This window comes from Notamacropus eugenii, chromosome 3, assembly GCF_028372415.1.
Source record: "Notamacropus eugenii isolate mMacEug1 chromosome 3, mMacEug1.pri_v2, whole genome shotgun sequence".
Lineage (NCBI taxonomy): Eukaryota > Metazoa > Chordata > Mammalia > Diprotodontia > Macropodidae > Notamacropus > Notamacropus eugenii.
In genome coordinates this window covers 443,123,516-443,147,662 of record NC_092874.1, presented here as the reverse complement: position 1 = coordinate 443,147,662, position 24,147 = coordinate 443,123,516, and the positions used below count along the sequence as shown (strand labels likewise).

The 24,147-nt window shown below is 38.8% G+C and overlaps 1 protein-coding gene across 3 annotated transcripts in view; it reads right to left on the bottom strand.

Annotated features, from left to right (window-relative positions):
- The window catches only part of IL5RA (interleukin 5 receptor subunit alpha), a 74,405-nt gene extending 56,322 nt beyond the window's left edge, over window positions 1–18,083 (bottom strand). For 2 of the 3 annotated variants that reach the window (XM_072598638.1, XM_072598637.1), the window contains exon 1: window positions 3,942–4,353. Coding sequence is in view for 2 of the 3 variants with exons in the window: in XM_072598637.1 (XP_072454738.1) it covers window positions 3,942–3,983 (42 nt within the window). In the remaining variant the exon portion in view is untranslated. Of the gene's footprint in view, window positions 1–3,941; window positions 4,354–16,101 lie in introns of those variants that run through there. The other variant, XM_072598636.1, reaches the window with a different exon arrangement.
- Window positions 18,084–24,147: the final 6,064 nt, after the last annotated feature.

The window sequence follows — 24,147 nt, the reverse complement described above, 5'->3', positions numbered from 1 at the left end:
GATCACATTCAAATGAAGGAGACAACATGTAAATAACTAGGTGCATAAAATATCTATCTATTGATAAATCTATATAATCTATATGAGAGGGAGGGAGGGAGAAGGAGAGAGAGAAAGCAAATTAAATATATTACTGAATTCCTGGAAGGGAGGAGAGAGTAAGAAGACTGGAAAGGGAGGAAGAGGCGAAATTGTGAAGAGTTTCAAATGACAGGACTTTCTATGTAATCCGGGAGGTCAAAGGAAGATGATGGCATTTAGGAGAAAGGGGAGACAGACATGCTTAGACCTACCCTTTGGGAAAATTTCTCTGGGAATTATAAGGAGAATGGGTTAGAGTAGGGAGAGCTAGCTCAGCAATTAGAAGGTATTTCAGTGGTCGAGGTAAGAGATGCTGAAGGCCTGAATCAGGTGATGGTTTTATGACCATAGATTTAACCTCTCAATGCTCTTGGAAACTTTCTGAGACTCTAAATTGCTGAGATCAGCCAGTCAGTCAACTGGAATTTTTAAGTACTTACTATGTGCCAAGAACTGTGTTAAATGCCAGGAATATGTAGAAAGGCACAAGACAGTTACCGATCTCAAGGGGCACATCGTCTAATGGAGGAGACTGCGTGGAAACAACTTTGCACAAACAGGCTATAGGGCACTATCATAAGGAGGATCTGGAAAGGCTTCCTGTAGAAGGTGGGATTTTAGAAAGTATTTGAAGGAAGCTGGAAAGCCAGGAGGCAGAGAGGAGGAGGAAAACATTCTAGGCCAAGGCAACAGCCAGTAGTGCCTTCCTTATGGGGAGTTCCTTTTACCAATAAAATCCCAAACTTAGAGCTGATCTTGATCCCCTATTTTTAACAGCAGTATTACCAAACCACTCCTAGTTGTAGTAGTAGTAGTAGTAGTAGTAGTAGTAGTAGTAGTAGTAGTAGTAGTAGTAGTAGTAGCAGTACAATGAAATGTGCAACAAGAAATTGAGGGTGGTGGATGTGGGAAGGGGGAGATAGCTTTTTTATTCTAATAATGCTGTTGTCTGAAAAGACTATATTTTCCTAGGGAATTAATTTGAATATGTATTAACTTCAATAAGTTTCATTATTAAGAATCTTAGAAAAGAAAAAAATGTAACAAAAACATTATAATGTCTATATGGGAATTTTATTTGTCTATTTTGGTAAAGTTACTTCTAATTATATTCATGATAGTATTTCAAAGAAGTCACTGTTTCCTACTATAGATTCGAAACAATATACTTCTCTATTTTTGTATTGCTAGCTAATTTTTGAAAATGATAATAAAGCAATGGAATAGAACTGTTAGCTATCTCCCATAGGAATTTATAATATTCTGAAAAACCTGTGAGTTTTCTGGGTTTTACTTTGCTCCTGGGATAGCTCCTACCCCTGTTCATTAATCCTATTCTGGTTCTTTTTCTAGACAATCCCCTCCCCCCACACACATGCTAGCAGCAGTGCTGTTTGCATTTCTGGAAGAGATATCCACAATGATACAATTCACAGAATTATTTCTTCTTTTCAGTGATGGAAGTGTGAGAGTGGATCAGCTGAAATCCATCATGCTGCCATAATAACTCATTAGTATTGGTAGGATCATGAACTTCTAACTTGGAAAGATCCTCACAGATCACCTAGCTTAGCTCCCTCCTTTTTACAGATGAGGAAACTTGAGGCTCAGAAAAGTGAAGGGACTTGCCTAAGATGACTCAGGCAGTAAGCAAAGCCAGGATTGGATTTAGGCTCTAAATTCAGCCCTGCTATATAAACTGTCATCTCTGTATTATTTAAAAAAAAAAAAGCTGAATTACTCCTTATCTTGAGCAAGTCTCACCTTTGTTTCAGCGTGTAATAACAAAGAAATGCTAGCTTACTTAAAATAAGACAGGAATACTAGTGTGAAATGTGTTAAATAGTTCATTTCTCAGTGGGAGGACTTAATATAAATAGCCAGTATCAAACAATTCTCCTAATGAGGATGTCAATAAATCTTATCTCCTTTCACTATAAATTATGTCTAGCGCAGAGGCTCCTGAGACACCAAGTCCTTAACCTACAAATCTGACATAATTGCCCAAACTCCCTCTCGGAAGGCTCCGGATAAGGCTCAGCATGGCAGTTCAATGTCCCTCCAGCGTGCCCTGTTTACCTGGCACTGCGTTTGCCTCCTATTTTGAAACTGATGAAGCGGCATTATGGCAAACAGTACTAAACCATTGGCCCAGCATAAAGAGATAGAGAAGGTTTGATCTAGGCCGGGAGATCATGGGCAATGATGCCCAGTGGGGCAATCTGCAGTGAAATTTCCCCTGGCAATCCTGCGAATTGATGAAATTCAACTTTCGAAAACTGCTTTTAAAAAATAATATTATAAAGGACATTTTCTTCCCCCAAACTAGTGCCGCTGTGGGCAGGAATGTTTTTTCCTAAGCCAGAGCCCTGCTTTCAGTACCTTTGTGAGGCCGTTGTGGTGCCACCCAATTCCAGATCCACCTCACTGAGCTTTACCTCCGCTGAAATCCAGCGCCCGCCGGCAGGATTTATGCTCCACCGGATTCCCCTGCACGTAGGCGCTTCTGATGAATGGCCGGAAACCTTTCTTAGAAGTACCTCGAAGACTCAAGCCTGCTATTGAAAGCCCTTCAGTGCTCAAGGGTTTAACGACAGGCCCGAGGACAAGAAGGATGTAGTGACTGAGGTGTTGCAGAGATGGAGAGAAAGGAGGGAGGTGAGACAGGGAGACAGAGAGAGAGAAACAAGATTGTGACTCCTAGAAGTAGGAGAAATGGTTTTGGGAACTCCTTACAGTTCTTAGTAGGCACTCTCTGTCACCACCTGATGACCAGTCTTCAGCTTGTGGCACTCCGAACTTGACTCTGGCTAGCCCTAGTGTTGGGGGAACCCCACAACTCAGTACAACTCAGCGCGATTTGGCCAAGCCCGCACTGGCTGTCAGAGCCTTGGGGATCGCGGGGTACCAGGAGGTCTTGCAGCGTTACAAACCAAGGAAATCAAATAGGAGTGCCCCTCTCTGCCCTCCTCTGCCCCCCGCCCTGCACCCCGACCACCAAAGACTTTTCCGCCAGTCTGTCACTTCCGATGCTAAGGCTGCTCTTTGTCACCTGAGGATACCTGAATAATTGCGGGGCCAGGGCGGAGGACCCCTCCACACCTTCCCCTCCTCCACATTCTCCTTGGCAAGGAACTTGTGTCCTGAGGTACTGAAAGGGTGTTAAGGAAGGGCCACTAAACTATAGAGAGACAAAGCAAACTCGCCTAATAAGAAGCAAAAGGGCTGAGCAAGATAGGAAACCAGTCTGTAAACTGCTCTGCTTGTGAAGATTTCATGGCTCTGTGCGTCTGTATCTAGCCATACACATTTATTTAAATATATACATACAGTACATGTATATACACATAGTGTATATGCATGTGTACATATCCTAGAACTATATACATACGGACATATACTAGAAATTTCCTCAGAAGCACTTTTTGCAAAGAACCCATCCTGTCTCCCAAATATTACTGTTTTTTAAGATCATACCAGTGGATACTAGGTAGATTAATGTTTGTAAGGGGGGGAGGGAACTTCATTCTAAACTTGAAAACAGTCCCCTCCGACTATTAGAAAACAGTCTGTCCCAGCACTCAAAACAAACAAGGAGAACTTTTAGTATAGTAATTCCTTAGTACATGTATATCACTCAGTATGTCTCCATAAGCAGTCATTTTTCATTCTTTCATGAATTTTAAGTTCACCAGACAGTTTGAAATACGCTGTTTTTAATTTCTTGGTTCCATCCCATTTCTTGTATTTCCATTTGGCTATGTTATTATCTTTTGGTAAATAGTTTAAGGTAAATTAATGAATTTTAGAAAATGAAGTAGTTGAATTATTTTTAAAATTACTGTAAGAGCCAAACAAACCTGGACATGCCTCCAAACACCAGCAGAAACAAAAAGCATCATGAGTCTTCAGTGCTACGCTGCTTTGGTGTGATTTTCCTCTTCTAGTATTATACCTGAGGAGAAGAGTGATAATAGTTAAAATGCTAGACTGAGAATTCTCTGTCCCAGGAAATGGCATTGTAGACTATTATCGGTATTTCAACCCAAGTATTTTGCATCCTCGTTACCTAAATGTACAAAGGTGTGCAAATATGATGGAAAAATGCACATGCTCATTTAAAAGCTATAAAGCATCCAGGACAATAATAGAAATTAAATAATTTTAAATATTAGAGAAACCCATCTTAACAGAATCATATTATGCAGATATGAACATCTAAATTACAAAAGGAAAGCTAAATATTGGCCATACTTAGCCGCAGAACCATTAAGAGGAGTAGCCTGAAGTACTGCATCATTTGAAGTTCTGGTCATCTCTGCCTCCCTCCTGCCTTTCTTCTCTCCCCTCTTTCCTCTCTTCCTTTTTAGCTTCCCTCCACCTACCTTTCTTTCCCTCCTTTCTTCCCTCACTCTCTCCTTCCTTCTCTCCCTTGTTCCCTCTACAATAATGAAATTACTAAGATGAGAACCATAAAGTGTTTAGAACAATGACCCCATGTCCCACTTTGATAATCCTGCAGAGATGAATGCAGCATTTTCTCCTGACTCAAAGAGGTTCAGTTAAGACATTGCTAGAAAGAGGTAGTGGTGACAGCGGATGCACTTTATCTCTGTGTGAGGCTTTGTTTTGTTTGGGTGTTTTTTTTCCTTTGAGGCAGTTTTCATCTGTTGCATAATCCTAGCTCTGACGGTAAAAATGGAAAAGCTGTTTTCTTATTACAGAACAACAACTACCCTTACTAAAGCAAGCAGGGAAAACATGGAAAAACTAAGAGGCTGATAGGATAACCTTAATGATAATTGTATGTGAAATATATGCTGTCAAATAAAAAGATTTCCATCATGTAGATATAAACTTTAAAAAAAGCTCTTCACTTAATATTACATATCATTCCCCTTTTCTATATTGTTGACTTCAACCCCTCTAGTAAAAGGATCCCTTTTCAGGAGCTGTTCATGTTTTCCTGACCCTGAGACTGAACCCATCCCCTAGGGTCTGGGGTCCTTACTTACAGCAGAATTCTCAGAGAATGCAGGAATAACGTATCTGAAGTCCTAAAATATGAAAGCATAGTGTCAATCAAACTTTATGACAAGTAAATAAAAGGAAAAAAGTCATCATCTTCCTAGTTCTCATCCTGGGCATGATCTTCGTCATCCTTATCCACACTATCAAAGTTGAAAAGGCCCTTAGATTTCCAATTTCCATAATTTTGCGGGTTAGAAAACTTCCAAGGGAGGACAAATGACTTTGTCCAAGGTTCCAAAGGTAGCAAAAAAGCCAGAACTTGAACTCAAGAAAAAAAAAGTCCTGCAAAGAGAGAGTAGCTGGTATAATAGAGAGTCAGCCTGAAATAATGGTTAGAGTGATGGTCTTAGAGCAATATATACTTTAGTTCAAGGCTCTTCTCTCACCTAATCTCTCAGTGCTCTAGGTGACTCTTTCAGACTATAAATTGCACAGAAGGTGCCAACCTGCATTGGTGGAGGGAGTTCCCTCTTCCAGAAGTTCCCCAAGTCAATAAATCACAGTCAGTCCCTTTCCTACAAATCTTCCATTACATAACAGTAAGCTTTCTTATAAGTACTTAGGTGGCACAGTGGACACTGGAGTCAGGAAGACTCATCTTCCTAAGTTCAAATCTGGCCTCAGACCTTGGGCAAGTAACTTAACCATGTTTGCCTCAGTTTCCTCCTCTGTAAAATGATCTGGAGAAGGAAATGGCAAACCACTCCAGCATCTTTGCCAAGTCTACCCCAAACGGCAATACGAAGAATTAGATACCACTGAAACAACTAAATAACAACAACCGCTTTCTTACTACCTCCTAATCTAAATACATTCTATGGTATGTAGATCTTAGCTGTTAGGAAAATATAATGTTTTAAATTCAATTCTGGGACCACTGAACATTCTTACATAAAATATTCTCTTTACACAGTATGTTCTTAATAAAAGTAAACATCATGAAAGATGGTGGTAACAATGGAAGGTCCAAAGCATAGATTAAATTAATTCTTTATAATTTCATCTGATGGATATCCCAGATAGGTGATATCTGATAGGTACATGAGATCACAAAAAATCTCTATGGATCTTTACCTTCAAACTAAGTTTCTATAATTAATGGTGAATTTTGCAGCAACAAAAGACTCTTTTGGATAAGGGCCCTTCAAGGTATGCCTATTCCATTTATTTATAAAGATAGTTTTGCTTAAAGGAATAACTATGTTCTAATTTAATTTTGCTTGCATTTTTAAAAACTTCAGATACTTTATCCAAAAGAACAAACCCTAGAATTTAGAATATGTTCCTTCATTGAGACAAAAACAGGAAAAAGTATTTGTTTGGAGAAAAGTTATGCACCAGTCCCATTCTCATAAAGATTTAATAAAAGCCAACTAAAGTTTAAGATCTCTCAGAAGACAAATAAAGATCTATCTCGGCAAATGTAGAGTTGTAGTATTCATTGGTGCTGAGGGATTTTACACACAAATGCAATTTTATTTTACATTTAAAAGAGGTAAGTAAATAGACAAATCAGTTTTAGTTCTCCTGAAACTTCCTATTGGATCATTAATTTTAAAAGATGGGGACTTGGATAACAGTTACAAGAGCAGAAGGCCAAAGGCAAAGACTGTGAAAATGATCACCTTCAAAATTCAAAATTCTAAAGCACCATCGCCAATCAGAAGGGAGGTGGACCAAAGTATTCATCCTTCTTAAGGTGAACACCTGTGTAACTATTTTTACTTCCCTTAAGGTTCCTATGAAACCATCTGTAGTACACAAGTAAGAAAGAACGCAGGATCGATCCCTTCAAACCCTTACCTTTCTGCCTAAGCAACACTGACAGCTGACTCGAAATTTTCTCCAGAATGGACGTCTGAGTCGATTTAAGTGATCCCGATCTTGGCTATGGACCTAATTATGTGGCTCATAAAAAAACAAGCTAAGTTCAAAATCCAGCTTTGGTGCTAAGGCAGTGCCCCCTTTAAATAAATGTAGATCAGCAGTGTACAGCCAACATGAAATCAAGAACGAATCATGGATTATTCAAATTTGGTTTTAGAAAGGAAGTGCAACCTAGAGGGTTTTTTTTTTTTTTTGCATAAATTCATTAGCAGAATTGCCTATGTCTTGGCTTGGTGATAAGGTGCTGACCCAGAACAAAAAGCCCATGAGATGAAATTCCTGAGAATCACAAGGTTAGTGGGGAAAAGTTTTCTCTTAAACATTAACACTTTTCTAGAATTTCCCTCAAACCATTACAACCCCAATAGATGAAAAACTAGACACTTCATATTATACAACCTGGGAGTTCATTTTGGATTCTCTAGCACTATGATAAAGTCAGTTCAATTTAACAAATATTTCATAAGCACCTAACATGTGCAAAGTCCTCTGCTAGATAATAAGATGCAAAGATGAAAACAAAATAGTCCCTACCCTCAACATGTTCATAGATATGGATATGGTGATCTAAAGAGGGAGATAAGCACTGACAACTGTTAGGGATCAGGAAAGTCTCCCTGTAGGAAGTAGCATCTGAGCTGAATCTTGAAAGAAAGTAAGAGGCCAAGGTAAGAAAAGAATCTAAATCCATGCATAAGGGATAGCCTTTATGCTAGGAGTTAGGAGATGGAGTACTGATGCTAAAGAAAAACAGGTAAGGACTCTAATAGATAAAGGGTCAAAAAATATAAACAGGCACGTCTCCGAGGAAGAAATTCAAAATACCAACAATGTAGGAAAGATGGCCCCCTTCAAAAAAAAAAAATGAAAAGAAAGAAAAAGTTCATTGATGCATTTTCAAATGTGCAGTCAAGGGAGATAAACAAGCAGGACAGCTTTGAACCTGTGTTGAGATAGATAGATGATAGACAGAGCGAGAGAGAGAGAGAGAGAGAGAGAGAGATGATAGATAGAGATATATTTTAAGCAGGCTACATTTAATAAAGATTCATCATTTCATATACGTCTCTTTTCTAACATTCTTCATCCATGAAAATGTATATATTGATTGTCAAGTTCAAAATAAAAAAAAATAAAATTGCTAAACCACAAAAAAGCAAATCACTTTGACTGAAATGTGTAGTGAATGAGAGTTAATAATGTGGAAATAAATAAGGCACTTCTAATAATAGACTCCCAGTGTGAAATGGAGACAGAATGATGGAACTGGGGTCAAGAGCACCCGAGTTCAAATCCTGACTACGAGCTCTGTGACTGAAGTCATAACTTCCCTGGCCTCAGTTTTCCACAAGGAAACCCCTGCTCTGGGCTCACATGGACCTGAGTTCTTGTACTGGAGGAGTACAGCTTCTCCAAAGAGGTTCTTCTCATACTCTTTAGCTCATGACACCCCCACCCCTGAATAGAACTGTGGAGACAGGACAGTCTCTTAAACAAATCTTAGATTTGTCTTATTTCTTGGATCTCCTCCCAAAAGGGATTATTAACAAGTTCCTTTCTAGAGAGAGAGTCATTGTACTAAGTAGATCGGGTATAGGACAGCTATTTATTTTTCCACCACCACATAAATATATAAAACACAAAGACCCATAAAGCTAAATTGACAAATACTTTTAAAATGATCTAATAAGCCATCATACATTATATGCTTCTGGAAGGTCAATACTTAAAATATTAAAAAATGAAACACTGTCTGACTGCTGAACAGGCAAATCACCTTCACTCAGCTCTACAACGTGCAAGTAACTCACTTGAGGTCTATATTTTGGGAAGCTGGAGCATGGCTTATGCTACTCCTACTATTGGGTGGATGTTCTGAGGAGCACTAGGGAGTATCTTCTGCAGAACAATCAGCACCACCTGAGGATCCCCAAAACATCTGAATTCCTGAGGTGATTCCCAGGCTTGAACAGCCTAACTTCAGGTTATCTGTACTTGGGGAAAGGAACCTAAGTATCTGGGTTACTGAGATCCAAACTCAGACTCAACCAGGCAAACACATGCCCTCATTGCTCTGTTCAAACACTGTCTCCCCCAACCAAGTCCAAGCAAAGAGGGGTCTAAGTCCTTGAGCTAAATGACTATAAGGGAGGAAGAAAAGAAGGAAGAGGGCAGACATCACTAATTTGAAAACCTACTGAATGAACAAGTTGTTGTATATGATTGTGATAGAATACTACTGTGCTATAAGAAATGATTTTAGAAAAACATGGAAAGACTTGCATGAAATAACAAAGAGTGAAATGAACACAACCAAGAGAACACTGTATATATAACAGCAAAATTGTTTTAAAAAGGACTTTGAGAGAATAAGTTATTTTGTCTATTATAAATACCCAAATTAACTATAAAGGACATATCTAGAAAGACACTATCTGTATCCAGAGAAAGAACTGATAAATAGAAGTATGTATAAAATAATTTTACATATATATATATATATATATATATATATATATATATATATATATGCATGTGTGTTTATACCACCTGGTTGTGTCTAATGGTGGTCATTTCTAAGGTAGAAGGGGAGAAAAAAAGGGAAGAAAAGAAATACCCATAATTTCATTGTATATTTGAAAAGAGCAAGTTGTGCATAGCAGACTTGCAACTTCATGAGCAATCATCTTTTGTATTATACTATATTATAGAAATGCTTGTTTTACTCCATAAATTAAAAATAAAATAATTCTTTTCAAAACCTTACTGAATGAACAGCTCTTGCTTTTCAGTGGTCCCACATCATGGTGGAAGAGTGAGGAGGAGAGGAGAATGCAGAACATGGAGGGGGGCAGGAAGAAGGACACAGCCCACAGGGAGGGGGAGAGCATAGTCCTATTCTCTTTAAGAGGACCTTGGCTAGAGTGGCTAGGGTATAGACTCTGAATCCCATGATGTATTCTGGCTAGAATGTGTGTCAGCAGATGTAGCCATAGCATAGGCTCATCCTCACACATGCTCCAGGCCATAGGGCCATAGATATGTGTAAAATAAAGTTAATAATGGTACCTACTTCACAGAGGTGTTGTGAGGACTACATGAAGTCACACGTGCTAAGAGTTTTGCAGACCTCTAAGCATTATGTAAACATCACCCACAAGCCTAGATTTAGAGCTCAAAGGTACTTCAGAGGACACAGAGGTCACAGATGTATCAGACACCATCTAGTCTAACCCCTTCCTTTTACAGATGAGGAAACCAAGGCCTATAAAAGTTAAATGATTTACCAAGGGCACAAAGGTGGTAAACATCATAGGTGTGATATGAAATCAAACCCTATGACTACTAAGGCAGGGCTCTTTCCTCTATGATATGTTGTGATATAATATGATATGATATGATATTATAACATAACGTAGTATAGTACAGTATAATACAATACAGTATCATCTGCTATGATATGGAGTAGCTAGGTGGTGCCGTGGATAGAGTGCTGGTTCTTGAGTAAGGAAGACTCATCTTCCTTAGTTCAAATCCGGCCTCAGATACTTACTAGCTGTGGGACCCTGGGCAAGTCACTTCACCCTGTTTGCCTCAGTTTCCTCAAATGTCAAATGAGCTGCAGAAGGAAATGGCAAATCACTCCAGTAACTTTGCAAAAAAAAAAATGGGACCATGAACTGTCAGACATGAATGAAATGACTGAACAGCATAAAAATCATATGATATCACATTACATTATATAATACAATATATGACATAACATGGCATGACATAGCATAACATAGGGTGATATGCCATGATAATAAGACATTTATTAAGTATTGTATTCCAGGCACAATATGAAACACTAAAGATATAAATACAAGCAAAGACAACAATCCTTACTTTCAAGGAGTTTGAATTCAAATGAGGGAAGTTTAAAAGAGGCAGGGGCTACCCGTCAGGTATTGTGATTTAGAAATGATTAGGGGGTTGAGGAATCCTAGGGCCAGGCAAGAAAAGTCAGAACTAATAGTACTGATGGCTAGACCTTAGCTTGGTTTCCATCCTAGAGAGGGTGGAGTGATAAAAAGACTCTGGTGTGTAACTTGTGCCCTTGGGTTTAACTCACATCTTTAACTTTTTTTCTTTCTTTTCTCTGACTATACAAAGCTTACTTCCCTATTTTCAACAGCATTTTGTAGATCTTCTTCTGCAAAACAAGGATGTGGTTGGTGAGTTAAACTGCACCATGTTGTGACTACGGTATTCAAGTTTTTAAAAGAAGGAAAGTAGAGCCATGAATAAAAAAGAAGGCCCCCCTGGCTGGGGCCTTGGAAATCTGATTGAGCTTAATGCAAGCAAACCAAGTGCTTGACACAGGACATAGTAAGTACTCGATAAAACTTTGTCAAATTGAATTAGTAATAAACATGTAAGGATTTACATACCTTATCTTATTTGATCCTCACAACCCTCAGTGGGAAATAAAGCAGCTACTATTGTCTTCATAAGAAAACTATGGCTTAGAGCATTGTCACTTGATCACAACTGTAGCTATTATGAGATATACTAGGGACAGCAATCTCAGCCTCCTAACTCCAAGTCTAGTGTGCTTCTACCTAGCTTGATGCTGAGCATGTCCTAGCCCTTTACTTTACATTTGGCAATGATTAGAATGGTAGGATATCCAAAGCACAGAAACAGGTATTAGGTACAGATGCCCTACCTGGGTTCTGCTGGTCCAATGATATGGAAATCAACTAAAGGAAAATAAGAAGAGGTTGGAAGGAGGTAGTAGGACACAGAGTTCATCTTGCTCTATGTAGTCCTCACAGCACTTAGACAAGTGTGTCCCTAATGGGTCTGGGGGGAAGGTCTCACTGGAAACTGAGTAACTAAAGGAGATGCACTTGACATTAATGATGACTGTATGTAGTTCAGATATGGTTTTTGTGCTACTGTGATGACTGAGAAATATCTGGAAGAGTTCACTAACAATGGAAAAGAGATCCACTGTTATTCAATTTCAACTTTGCCCTCACTATTGCAAAGCAATCCTTTTATCTTTTCCCCTTTGAGTGTCTACAATATTATCTAAAACAGTTGTTCTGTACCTTCCCTTCTCTCCTAAGAACCATTTCTTCCTCCACTCCCTCTCAGGAGAGGATCTCTTGAGTTTACTGAGAAAATAGAAGCCATCCACTTCAAAAGCTCTTTCCTTTCAAAATCCCTCTACTTTATCCCCAATTCTCTTTTCTTTTGTGGCAGTCTCTGAAAAGAAAAGACTCCTTTCCTTTGTCAAGGCTAATCCTTCCATTTATCCATCAGTCAGTCATCAGGTCAGGCACTGTGCTAAGTAGTGAGGATACAAAGAAAAGCAAAAAACCAGTCCCTGTTCTTCAGGAGCTCAGAGTTTGATGGGGGAGACAATATGTAAATAACCGTGTACAAACAAACTGTATGTAGGATAAATTGTAGACAATCAAGAGAGGGAAGGCACTAGTAATAGGAGGGATCTGGAAATGCTTCCTGTAGAAGCTAAGAAACATACGAATGAAGCCAGAAAGGGCAGGACACAGAGATGAGGAGGGAAAAAATTCCAGACATGAAGGGCAACCAGTGAAAATGCCCAGAGCTGAGAGATAGTGTCTTGTGAAAGCAAGAGCAAGGAGGCCAGGCCAGTGTCACTGGATCATAGAATGAGGCAGCTGAAGTGGAGTGAAGTGTAAGAAGACTGGAAACATAGGAGAAAGCCAGTTTATGAACCAAGCAGAGGATTTTATATTTGATCCTGGAGGGATCCACCGGAATTTATTGAATGGGAGAAGAGATGGGGAGGCATGGTCAGACTTGCACTTTAGGAGGCTCACTTTGGCAGCTGCGTGGACTGCAGTAGATAGAACTGATTAGCATCTGTACTAGGATAGTGGCAATGTCAGAGAAGAGAAGGGAGTGTATTAGAAAAATGTTAAGAAGGTAAAATCAGCAGACTTTGGCAACTAAATAGATATGGGGGTGGGTAGTGAGAGCAAGTGAGAAGTCAAGGATGATACCTGGATTGCAAGTATGAATGACTGGGAAGATGATGGTGCCCTTGACAGTAACAGGAAAAACAGGAAGAGGAGAGGGCTTGGGGAAAAGATGAATTCAGTTTTGGACATACTAAGTTTAAAATAAGTATGGGGTATCCAGTTTGAGATGTCCAGTTGGCAGCTGGTGATGCAAAATTGTAGGTCAACAGAGAGGTTGTAGTTGGATAAGTGCATCTGGCAATCCATCAGAATGGAGATTATAATTGAATCTGTGAGAGCTGATGAGCTCTCCTAGTGAAATATCATAACGAGAGAAGAGAGGAGGTCCCACGATATGGTCTTGGGTGATTAGTAGATACCACCTGAATAAAAATTCAGCAAAGGAGATGAAGGAGTAGTCAGACATAAAGGAAAATCAGGAGAGTGAGCTGCCACAAAAACTTAGTGTCAAAGAGAAGCAGGTGATTGACAAGCTGCAGAGAGATGAAGAAGGATGAGGATAAAGATAAAGCAGATTAGATTATGCAATTTAGGGATCATTGGCAACTTTAGAAAGAGCACCTGCAGTTCACTGATGAAGTCAGAACCCAGACTGCAAAGAGTCAAGAAGAAAGTGGGAGAAGAGAAAAAATGGAAGTACTGATTATGGGCAACTTTTTCACAGAGTTTAGTCGCTAAAGCGAGAAGAGATATGGGACAGCTGGCAGAGATGGACAAATCAAGTTAGGGTTTTTTGAGGATGAGGGGAGACATGGACACAAATACAGATAATAGGTGAGAAACCAGTGGGCAGAGAGATTGAAGAGAAGTAAAAAACAGGAAAGACAGGAAGTAATCTACTGAAAAAGTTGGGATAGAAAGGGATCACTTGGGCTTGTAGAGGGGTTAGCCTTGGCAAGAATGGCTGCTTCTTCATATGGACCAGGGCACAAGGAGAAGATAGTGGCAGAAGACATCTGACAGATGTAAGATGAGGAGGGAATAAGAAGAAACCTTTGCAAATGACCTCAATGTTTACTGTAAAATTTGAGGCAAAGTTTCAGCTGAGAAGGTGAATGAAGGAGGAACCACTGGAAGTTTGAGGAGAAATGAAAACGCTTGGAAAAGGTGCAGTGGCGAGTGGCATTGGGAATTAGGGTATTGTAAAAGAAGATTGCCTTGCTGCAATGAGGGTCTAGCTGAGACTACATAACATAAATTTGTCAGGCACCTGGTCATGACAGTTTTGTGGTTTCTTCTAGCTTTGTTCAGCAGAATGGGAGTAACAGCAAAGGTAGCAGATGATGGAAATGATCCAAGGCTGGGGTTTGGCAGGAAAAAGTCAATGATAGGAAAAGGCAGCAAAGGGTTCAAAAGAAGAGGATAGCATAGAGTGAAACTGGTTCACCAAAGGGTCAAGATGGAAAAAGAGAGTATAGCCAGTGCAGTGATGATGGCCTGGGAAAGAACTAAGGATGAATATCAGTCAGGGTTTGGAGTTATAAGGCAGAGGGAAGGATGGAATGGCAACAGATTATGAACAGACATGGGAAATTTGGAGGTCATGAAATGGAAGTGGTGCATTGTCGATGATGCAAAGATCAGCGGTATGATCAGCCACACATTCCTATGTGTGGTTGAGGTGAGGTGGATGAGTAGGTCATAGAAAACGTGGAAGCTGAAGAACTGGGAGATTAGGGTGTTTGAAGGGGATTATTATTTACATGGAAGTCCCTTAGTATGAGTGTGTATGAGAGCGGGAGTTGGGGAAGAAAGACTGTGAGCCAGGCAATGAACTCATGAAGGAAAAAAAAGAGAATATTCTAGAGGTCAGTAGACAACAGGTACTAGAATCTTGACTGGGTGATAAATATAGATTGGGTGAGCCAACCAGGAAGAGAGGTAGTACTGAGTGAAGAAGGTAGACAGAACCTGGAAATGTCCCCTAAATTCTATCTCCTCTCTATTCAGGAGCTTGCCCTCTCAGTTATTCTTGCTGTAATTTTCAGTCTCTCCTATTCTAGGCTTCTCAAAGGCTCCGTAGAGGCGTGTCCATATTTCCCTCTTCCTTAAACTTGTCCACTTGTCACTCAAGTCTCCCTAAGTTATCCTTTTCTACTTCTCCTCCCTTTCACAACTAAGGAAAGGTTATCTACATTACTATCTCCATTTCCTCACCTCCCACCTCTCAAATCCAGGCAATGTGACTTCCAGTATCTATTGAAACTTCTCTCACCAAGGTCAGTTATGATCTTTTAACTACTCAACTCAACATTTAAAATATTAGAAAGTTTTCTAATTACCCATTCTATTTGACATCCCTTCCCCCTGCTCCACAATTACTCATGTGCTCTCCCTCTGCAAAATTTCTTGTACTTTTTGTATAGATGTTAGACCCTCACCACCATCCCTAAAATATAAGCTCCATGAAATCAACAACTGCTTCATTTTTCTTTGTATTCTCAGGGTCTAGGACATAGTTGGCACTTGAAACATTTTTATTAAATTGAGAGAATACATTAATTAAGTAGATCATTTCCTAAATGAATTTGGCCATGGGACAATTGAGCTTTGAATACACTTTTGAAATTCATTCATTATGATCCAGAGGTATAGAATACTCCAAAAATAAAGAACAGTCAGAGACATTAGAACCTAGTATAGGAAATAGTTAATTTTCATATTGAACTACTATATGTAATCTATGCAAATGTTTCACTATGGAGTGAAGGTCACCCTGGGTTCTATGCCAGTGGAATGCAAACTCTAATGGGTTCCATGAAACTAAAGAGGCTTCAGTTATGGTCACAGTAATGCTTTGTTTATGTCATGCAATGACCAATCCTACAGTAATTAAGTTTTGTGCAGTTCACTACCAGAAAAGGATAACTTTTTAAAAAAATTACCCTCGCCACCCATTGAGGTCTCAGTATTGAAATAACGAGTCTTCTGAAGGATTAAAGAAAAGGGAAAACATGGCTAGTGCCAAAATTTTATCACTGGCCATTTTGCTCATTATGTTTCATTTAAGGATTCCACAGAACTCAGTTTAGGAAATGTGAATTGTCATGGTTAAGACAGTGGCTAATTCTATATCATAACTTACCACAAGCATTGGCACAAAGCCACCTTGTCTGACTTGTTTCCAGCCACTCTTTGGTCTGAAATGATTGGGGATTTTTGCTTTTTTTCATGCTCTAGCAGGTCTAGGGGATGACATAAAAGAAAAATAACTGTTCCAGAGCACTTAGTCACACACTGACTGATAGATATTAGTCATATTACACATAGAGAAATCACATTGTGAACTTTCAGTCTAAACAGTCTCTCAAATCAAGGTTCTTAACTTTATATTTCAATTCTTATAGAAAACTCAAATAGACTGTTTCTACCTCTGTCCTTGATAGGATTGTCTTTGATGAGGCAACATTCCCTTATAACTTTGATATTTGAAACATTAAGAACAAAATTAGGTTGTATTCCAATGAATAAAAGCAGGGGGGAAAATTTATTAAGAGTTCGCTGGAACCAGACATTTTGTCCAGTCCTCACAAATCAAGAATTATGCACAAGAGGGAACAACTGTCTCCATAGACGGGGATGTCCTAGTAAATGTTTAACGATCTGTTCTCTGGAAAAAAAAGGATGCACAACACACTTTTAAGTTTAATCTTTATTATTAATATTTTCTCCATCACTTTCCTAAGTCTGGAATCATCAACAAAGCACTGAATCAACCCTTACTTTATAGCTTTTATTGATTTACAAGGTGTAAATGCTCACACTGAACATTTAACATAATTTCCCTAGAATTTGTTCAAGGTGGCTCCAGTGTACCCCTGTCATCACAGGTCAAGACGCCAAGAGTTCTCACCAGGTAATAATTTAATGAATTAATATTGGAGAGGGCTAATACCTAATCTCAAATATGCCCACTCAACCCTTCCCTCAATCCTCATGCTCTGGCACAGCAGCACAACCTTATTTATAGACTTGTGCTCTGAGATCAAGTCAATAATTTCTCTGCTGAGGCTGTAGCCTCTTCCACCATACCCTGTCCCTGCCTTCACCCTACCATTCTGTTTCCATTCAACTCTATCCATCCTTCCCCTTTACAAAGGAAGTAGAGACCTAAGAAAGTATATTTTGTCTAGGGCAGCAGAGTGCTATTATATCAGCACTCAGAGGATTAAAGAAGAGAGTGAATTGAAACAGGGTATCAGTATACATGGGGACTGCACAAGGGCTAAAAGAAAAGGAACTGGGATCCAGCTAGGGGCACTTCTGTCACTCTAGAAGTCATTTGAGGCAGGGACTAAGGTTGGTGAAAAGTGAAATCCGTGATGTGGGAGGAGGCTGAGATTGCTTTGAGGTCCAGCCCTTGGTAGATCTTCCATCAAAAGAAAGGAGTATGAAAATGAGTGATGGTATTGATTGCAGTTCCAAGGGATCAGGGGCTTTTCCTGAGTAGGGATCAGAATGTAGATCAAGACAGCAGTGATCACATTTCTCCCTAGATTGCACCACCATGGAAGCACCAAAAGCTTCCCATATCCCAGCCCTACCTCTGAAAACAGCAGTGCAAAAGAGCCTAAAGCTTAAAAACTCCTCCCCTGTCCCAAGCTAGGAACAGAGCCCATAATTAACATAAAGTTTCAAATCAAGAAACAGGGTGAAAAATAGGCAAACAACAACAACAACAAGAACTTGACCACAAAAAAAACAAAAACCCCAAAAAACAACTAAGGTAGTGGCAGGGAAGAAAAAGCACAAACTCAGAAGAAGACAATAAAATCAAAACAGCAACAAGTAAAGCCTCAAAGAAAAATGTGAACTGTACATAAGCCCAACAGAAACTCCTATAAGGGCTAAAACTGACTTCCAAAATCAAATGAGCTAGGATTACAGTTAAGAAATAAAAAATGGTAGTGGAAAAATTAGGTAAAGAAATGGAAGCAAAGGAAGAACATTATGAAAAGATAATTAATAGCTTTGGTTAAAGAGGCACAAAAAATACTGAAGAAAATAACACCTTAAAAAACAGAATTGGCCAAATGGAAAAAGAGGCACAAAAGCTCAGTGAAGAAAATAATTCCTTAAAAATTAGAATTGGGCAAGTGAAAGCTAATGACTCCATGAGCTAATCAAAAAGCAATGAAACAAAATTAAAAAAATGAAAAAATAGAAGAAAATGTGAATTATCTCACTGAAAAAGCAAGTGATCTGGAAAATAGGTTAAGGAGAGATAGTTAAAGAATTATCATACCACTTGAAAGCCACAATCAAAAAAAAACCCAACATACTATATTTCAAGAAATTATCAAAGAAAACTGCCCTGATATACTGGAACCAGAAGGTAATGGAGAAATTGAAAGACTCCACTGATCATCTCCTGAAAGAGATCCCAAAATGAAAACTCCCAGGAATATTATAGTCATATCCCTGAGTTCCCAGGTCAAAGAGAAAATATTTCAAGCATCAAGACAAAAATTGTTCAAATACCATGGAGACACAGTCAAGATCATACAAGATTTAGCAACTATTGAATTAAAGGGGGGCTTAGAATATGATATTCCAGAAAGCAAAAAAGCTGGGATTACAACCCAAAATAATCTATTTAGCAAAACAAAGTATAATCAATCAAGGAGGGAAAAGGATATTTGATGAAATGGAAAATTTTCAAACTTTTCCCATCAAAAGACCAGAGCTGAATAGAAAATTTGACTGTTAAAAACAAGACTCAAGAGAATCATAAAAATGTAAATTTTTAAAAATCATAAGGGACTCCTAAAGGTTAAACTGTATATCTTTCTATATGGGAAGATGATATATGCGTCTTCCTAGCACTTTATTATTATGGTTATTGCAGTTAGAAGGAGTCTACATAGAGAGTATGGGAGTCAATTATGTTGAGATGATGTTAAAAAAATCAATAGGCAAGGGAGAGGGATGCTCTGGGATAAGGGAGAAAGAGATGAAAAATGGGGAAAATTATCTCACATAAAAAAGGAAGAACTTTTGTAGAAGAAGGGAAACTGGTAAGGGAGGGATCAAGCAATGAGTGAACCTCACTCACATCTAAATTGATTCAAAGAGGGAAAATATATGTGCATACTCAATTGGTAATAGAAATCTATCTTATCCAATAGGAAAGTAGGAGGGAAAGGGGATAAGATGTTAAAAGAGAGGGAAGATAAAAGAAGGCAGTGGTCAGAAGCAAAAGACTTTAGAGGAGGGACACGATAAAAAAGAGAGAGAAAAATAAACAGAATAGGATGGAGGAAAATGCACAAGGTAGCTATCAGCATCATTGTGAACATAAATGAGATGAACTCTGACTTAAAAACTGAAGGAAACTGCAGAATGGATTAGAAACCAGAATCCAACAATATGTTGTTGTATTGAAAATGCATTTTTTTGTTTTAGTATAATCGTGAGCCTTTGATTGAATAATGTGATTAAGGAAGATTTTTCCCCACCCATTAATGAGCCTGCCCATTAAAGAGAGTTTAATTAGGGAAAGTTTGTAGGAAATCCCATACCTTTTCTTAATTTTCTAATGAGGCACTGGTTCTCAAGGGTTGTGACGCCCTCTGGCTCTACAATTAGCATAAAGACTCTGAGGTGAGGTTTGACTTTGGGGTTTTTTCTTTGGAAGTGATTGTTTGTTCAGCCAACTTTTGGCAGCCTCTAAGAGCCCCCAGCTTTGAAAACCCAGATGCTGGGGCTTCTCTCTCTAGTAACTGCGTATGCCCGTTGATCTATGATGTACATATTGCTCATATCAGACAGCTGGAAGCCCTGTCTGTTGATTTAGATTTCTCTGTACTTTCTCTGAAGTCCGGGGTGCGGTCTTTTTCTCCTAAACTAAGTGAATGATACATGTGCTTGATTTTAAAGTGATTGTTGACCCTTCAAAAGTTGCTTTCCTTTTAGAAATGCAGATCAAAGAGCCTGGGATAGCAGGCCCCCCTGTGCATGTCGGGGTGTTGCTTTTACAATTCTTAAAATAAAAAATATTTGAAATGAGGAGATACACAGAATAAAAGGAAAGGACTGGAACAGGCTCTATTATGCTTCAGCTAAAGTAAAAACAGTGGGGCTAAATAAAGTAAAAAAAAAAATCAGTGACAGGTAAAGCAAAAGTAAAAAATGACCTAATTAAAAGGGATAAACAGGGAAACTACATCTTGCTAAAAGAAACCATAGACAATGAAATAATATTGATACAAAACATATATGCAACAAATGGCATAGCATCCAAATTCTTGAAGGAAAAGCTAAATGGATGCCAGAAGAAAATAGAAAGTAAAACTATACTAGTGAGGGACCTCAACTTTCTCCTCTCAGAGCTGGATAAATCTAACCATAAAATAAATAAGAAAGTAGTCAAGGAGATGAATAGAATCTCAGAAAATTTAGAGGTAATAGAACTCAGGAGAAAACTCAATGGGAATCCAAAGGAAACTGGTAGGGGGGGAATCAAGCAATGCCTGAACCTCACTTACATCAAAATTGATTCAAGAAGGACCATATATGTAAAAGGAAAAAGAACTTTTTCTCAGCTGTACATGTCACCTTCACAAAAACTGACCACGTATTACTGCATAAAAACTAAATACCGCAAAGCAGAAATATTAAATGCATTAGGACAAGATGGATTCACAAGTGAATTCTACCAAATAATTAAGGAACAAAAGAAGTTCTATCAAATTCCTTTTTTTGACACAAAATGTGATACAGGGGGAACAAAAACAGAAAAAAACTATAGCTCTATTTCCTTAATGAATATCAATCCAAAAATTTCAAGTAAAATATGAGCAAGATTACAGCAATTTATCACAAAGATCATACACTATGACCGGGTAGGATTTTTTACCAGGAATACAGAGCTGATTCAATATTAGGAAAATCAATAGCATAACTGATCATATCAATAACAAAAACAAAAAATCATGATTATATCAATAGATTTAGAAAAAGTCTTTGACAAAATACAACCTTCATTCCTATTAAAAACACTAGAAATCATAGGACCAAACAGGAGATAAGGAGATTATAAAATGGAAAATAGATCATTTTGATTACATGACATTAAAAAGTTTTTGCACAAGGAAAACAGGAAACTGGGGAAAATTTTTTACAACAAATCTCTCTGTAAAGGTTTATTTCTCAAATCTATAGGGAACGGAGTCAAATTTTTAAAAAATGAGTCGTTCCCTGGTGATGATATCAAAGGATATGAAAAGGCAGTTTTCAGAAGAAATCAAAACTATCAATTGTCACATGAAAAATGCTCTAAATCACTACTAATTAAAGAAATGAAAATTAAAACAGCTCTGAGATAGCACCTCACATCTATCAGATTGACTAACATGACACAAAAGGAAAATGACAAATGCTGGAGGGGATTTGGAAAAATTGAAATGCTAATGCATTCTTGGTTGCATTGTAAACTAGTTCAACCAATCTAGAGAATAATTTGGAACTGCGTCCAAAGGGCTATAAAACTCTATACCCTTTGACCTAACAATACTACTACTAAGTTTGTTTTCCAGAGATCAAAGGAAAGGGAAAAAGAAAATCTGTACAAAAATATTTACAGGAGTTCTTTTTGTGGTGGCAAAAAATTGGAATTAGAGGGGATACCCCTCAACGGGGGAATGGCTGAAAAAGCTGTACTATATGACTGTGATAGAATACACATAAGAAATGATCTGTAATGAAGACTGGTGATTATGCAGGAAATGTCATCACCTGGAATGTTCCTGGTGCTGCTTCTGTTTAAGGTCACCATTTTACATTGAGAGACCCACTGAAACTGCAAAAACTTGGTATTGCTGAGCACATGGACCTGATTGCTTAGATGCAGGACTTGGGCCATTGCTTTAGAGTTGCCCAATTAAACACTTTCACCTCTCCCTTGTCACCCTACGGAAAGGCTCCTGTTAACAATCCCTTATCTTCCATAACCTCTCTGGGGAGGGGAAATGTATAATGGTTGCTAGGTATTGTACTGGAAGCAACGTAGAGATGCCAATCATTTATACATTTCAGTAAGTGATGGGCTACAGTGGTCATTCTTTTTGCCATTTCACAGGTCAATACCCACTCATGCCTCTGACCGTACATTGCTATTGGGAGCGGGTCCACTGTCTAATGCCATTGGGATCTCAGCTGTGTCCACTGACCACTGCTGTCTGCTGCTGTTGGAGCTTACTTCTGTGCCTGCTGCCCCTGGTCAGCCCCCTAGGACCTGTATTTGTGTCTGCCACCCCTCAGCCTGGGTAAGCGGTCATTACTAGGGCGTAAGCTCTTCTCTAGTGTTGCTTTGGATCTAAATGCTATCACTATGGGATTGCTAGGACTTGATCCAGGCCAGCTGTGGCATGCCTGACACTTCCCAAGTAGGCAGAAGGTTGCTTTGAATCTGGTCAGCCACTGCCCTCCTGTGTTTGTTTGGCAGCAACACTTCAGATACTACTCTTGGTGTTTGACTCTGCCCTCCTGTGCTTGGAGCAAACACAAAACACAACCCAAGAATCCCCAGTCAGAAACTCCTCTAGTCTAATATATGCGATTTTTTTCTCATGTGCAAGCAGTAGACTTTTCTAGTGGAGCTGGAAAAAAAATTTCCTGGAATCTGAATTCTGGTCTCTTTTGAGGCATCTCCCTGGAAATTCTAGAGAGTGAGAATTACAATTCTCTGTGCATGGATGAGAGTGACTGATGCAGCATTCTGACTGTCCTCAGAAAATTAAATGGGGGTGTGAGGTGGGGAGTAGGGGTGAAATCAGTATATCATTTGTCCAGATCCTCAGGCCCAGATATGGCTTTGGGCTCCTGGGAATAACTGTCCATTCAAGTGTCTCTTTCTGTGGCTTGCACCAAAGAATCACAAAAAATAAAAATAATTTAAAAATTTGCATTGGCAAAATTACAGTTTTTTTCCCCCAAATTCTGAATTCAAAATAAAACTCCAACAAGTTTTCTCATCACATTTGCTAGACAATCCTAAAATTCCAAAGATATGCCTAAATTTATATTACCTCACTGTTGGGGTCCCTACTGCCACCCTCAATTGCAGTAAACAACCACCATTTCTAGAGGCATCACCGAAAGCAGCATGAGAGGCCAACCCTTCACTCTTCCCACCACACACACTTTTAGTACTGCCCCTTCACTCCTATGAACTCATTATATGTTCTAATCTCCTAAAACTAGGGCAGTTTTTCTAGTCTGGGCCTGACTCATCAATCCTTCGGTAATTTAGGTTTTGACACTGGGACAAACGGAGACAGATATAGGTCCTTCAATAGTTAACAAAGAGATTTGCTTAGACATAGTGAGAGAAGGATATTCAATATGGATAGACACTGAGGACTCCATGAATGAACTCATGTTCTCTCACCTGTGTGGACCCCATTCATGGGCCAAGCATCAAAGCAGTACTGGGACTTCTGGTGGCCCTTTGTACTCAGTGGTCTGAATCCATAGGCCCCTAAGTCAAATCTTAAGGAATATCTCAGTACTTTTTAAAGAAAACAACTTGCCAAATTTGCACAGAGAGAGGAGATTAGAATACAGCTCCTATTGTGCCTGTGACAGAAAAGATCATAATTCATCAAGGTCTTTTCATCCCATGCTTTTCTTGCCCTTGTGTCTTTATACTCAAATCAACATATAGACACAGAGAGAATGACTCAGGAGGAAAAGAGACTTTATATGTCCTAAAAATAAAGACAAAATATTAAATATAAGACATGGCAAAAAGTAGTATCTACCAGTAAATATCTTGTGAATTGTGTTTTATAAGCAAGTGCTCCATTAGTATGTTAGCAGCTAATTATTAATAAGAAGGTTTTGCTGCAAGTTCTCAGGCCTCACATTTCATTTTGCTCTTGAGGGACCTCTTTTAGACTTTCTCATAACCCTAGCTGCCAGAAAGCATCAGAAAACAGCAGCGACGGAAGCACTTAATTCTTTAGGCTGGCAAATTTACGGTAAAACTTCATTAATGTGAAATGCAAAGGATGAAACAATGCGACAGACTCTGAATTAACCAGATTTGGTTGGTCAGTTATTTTTATTAAAGGATAATCATGTGCCCAGCCAGGGGAAGAATTAAAGTTGCTTGGAATTATAGACCACA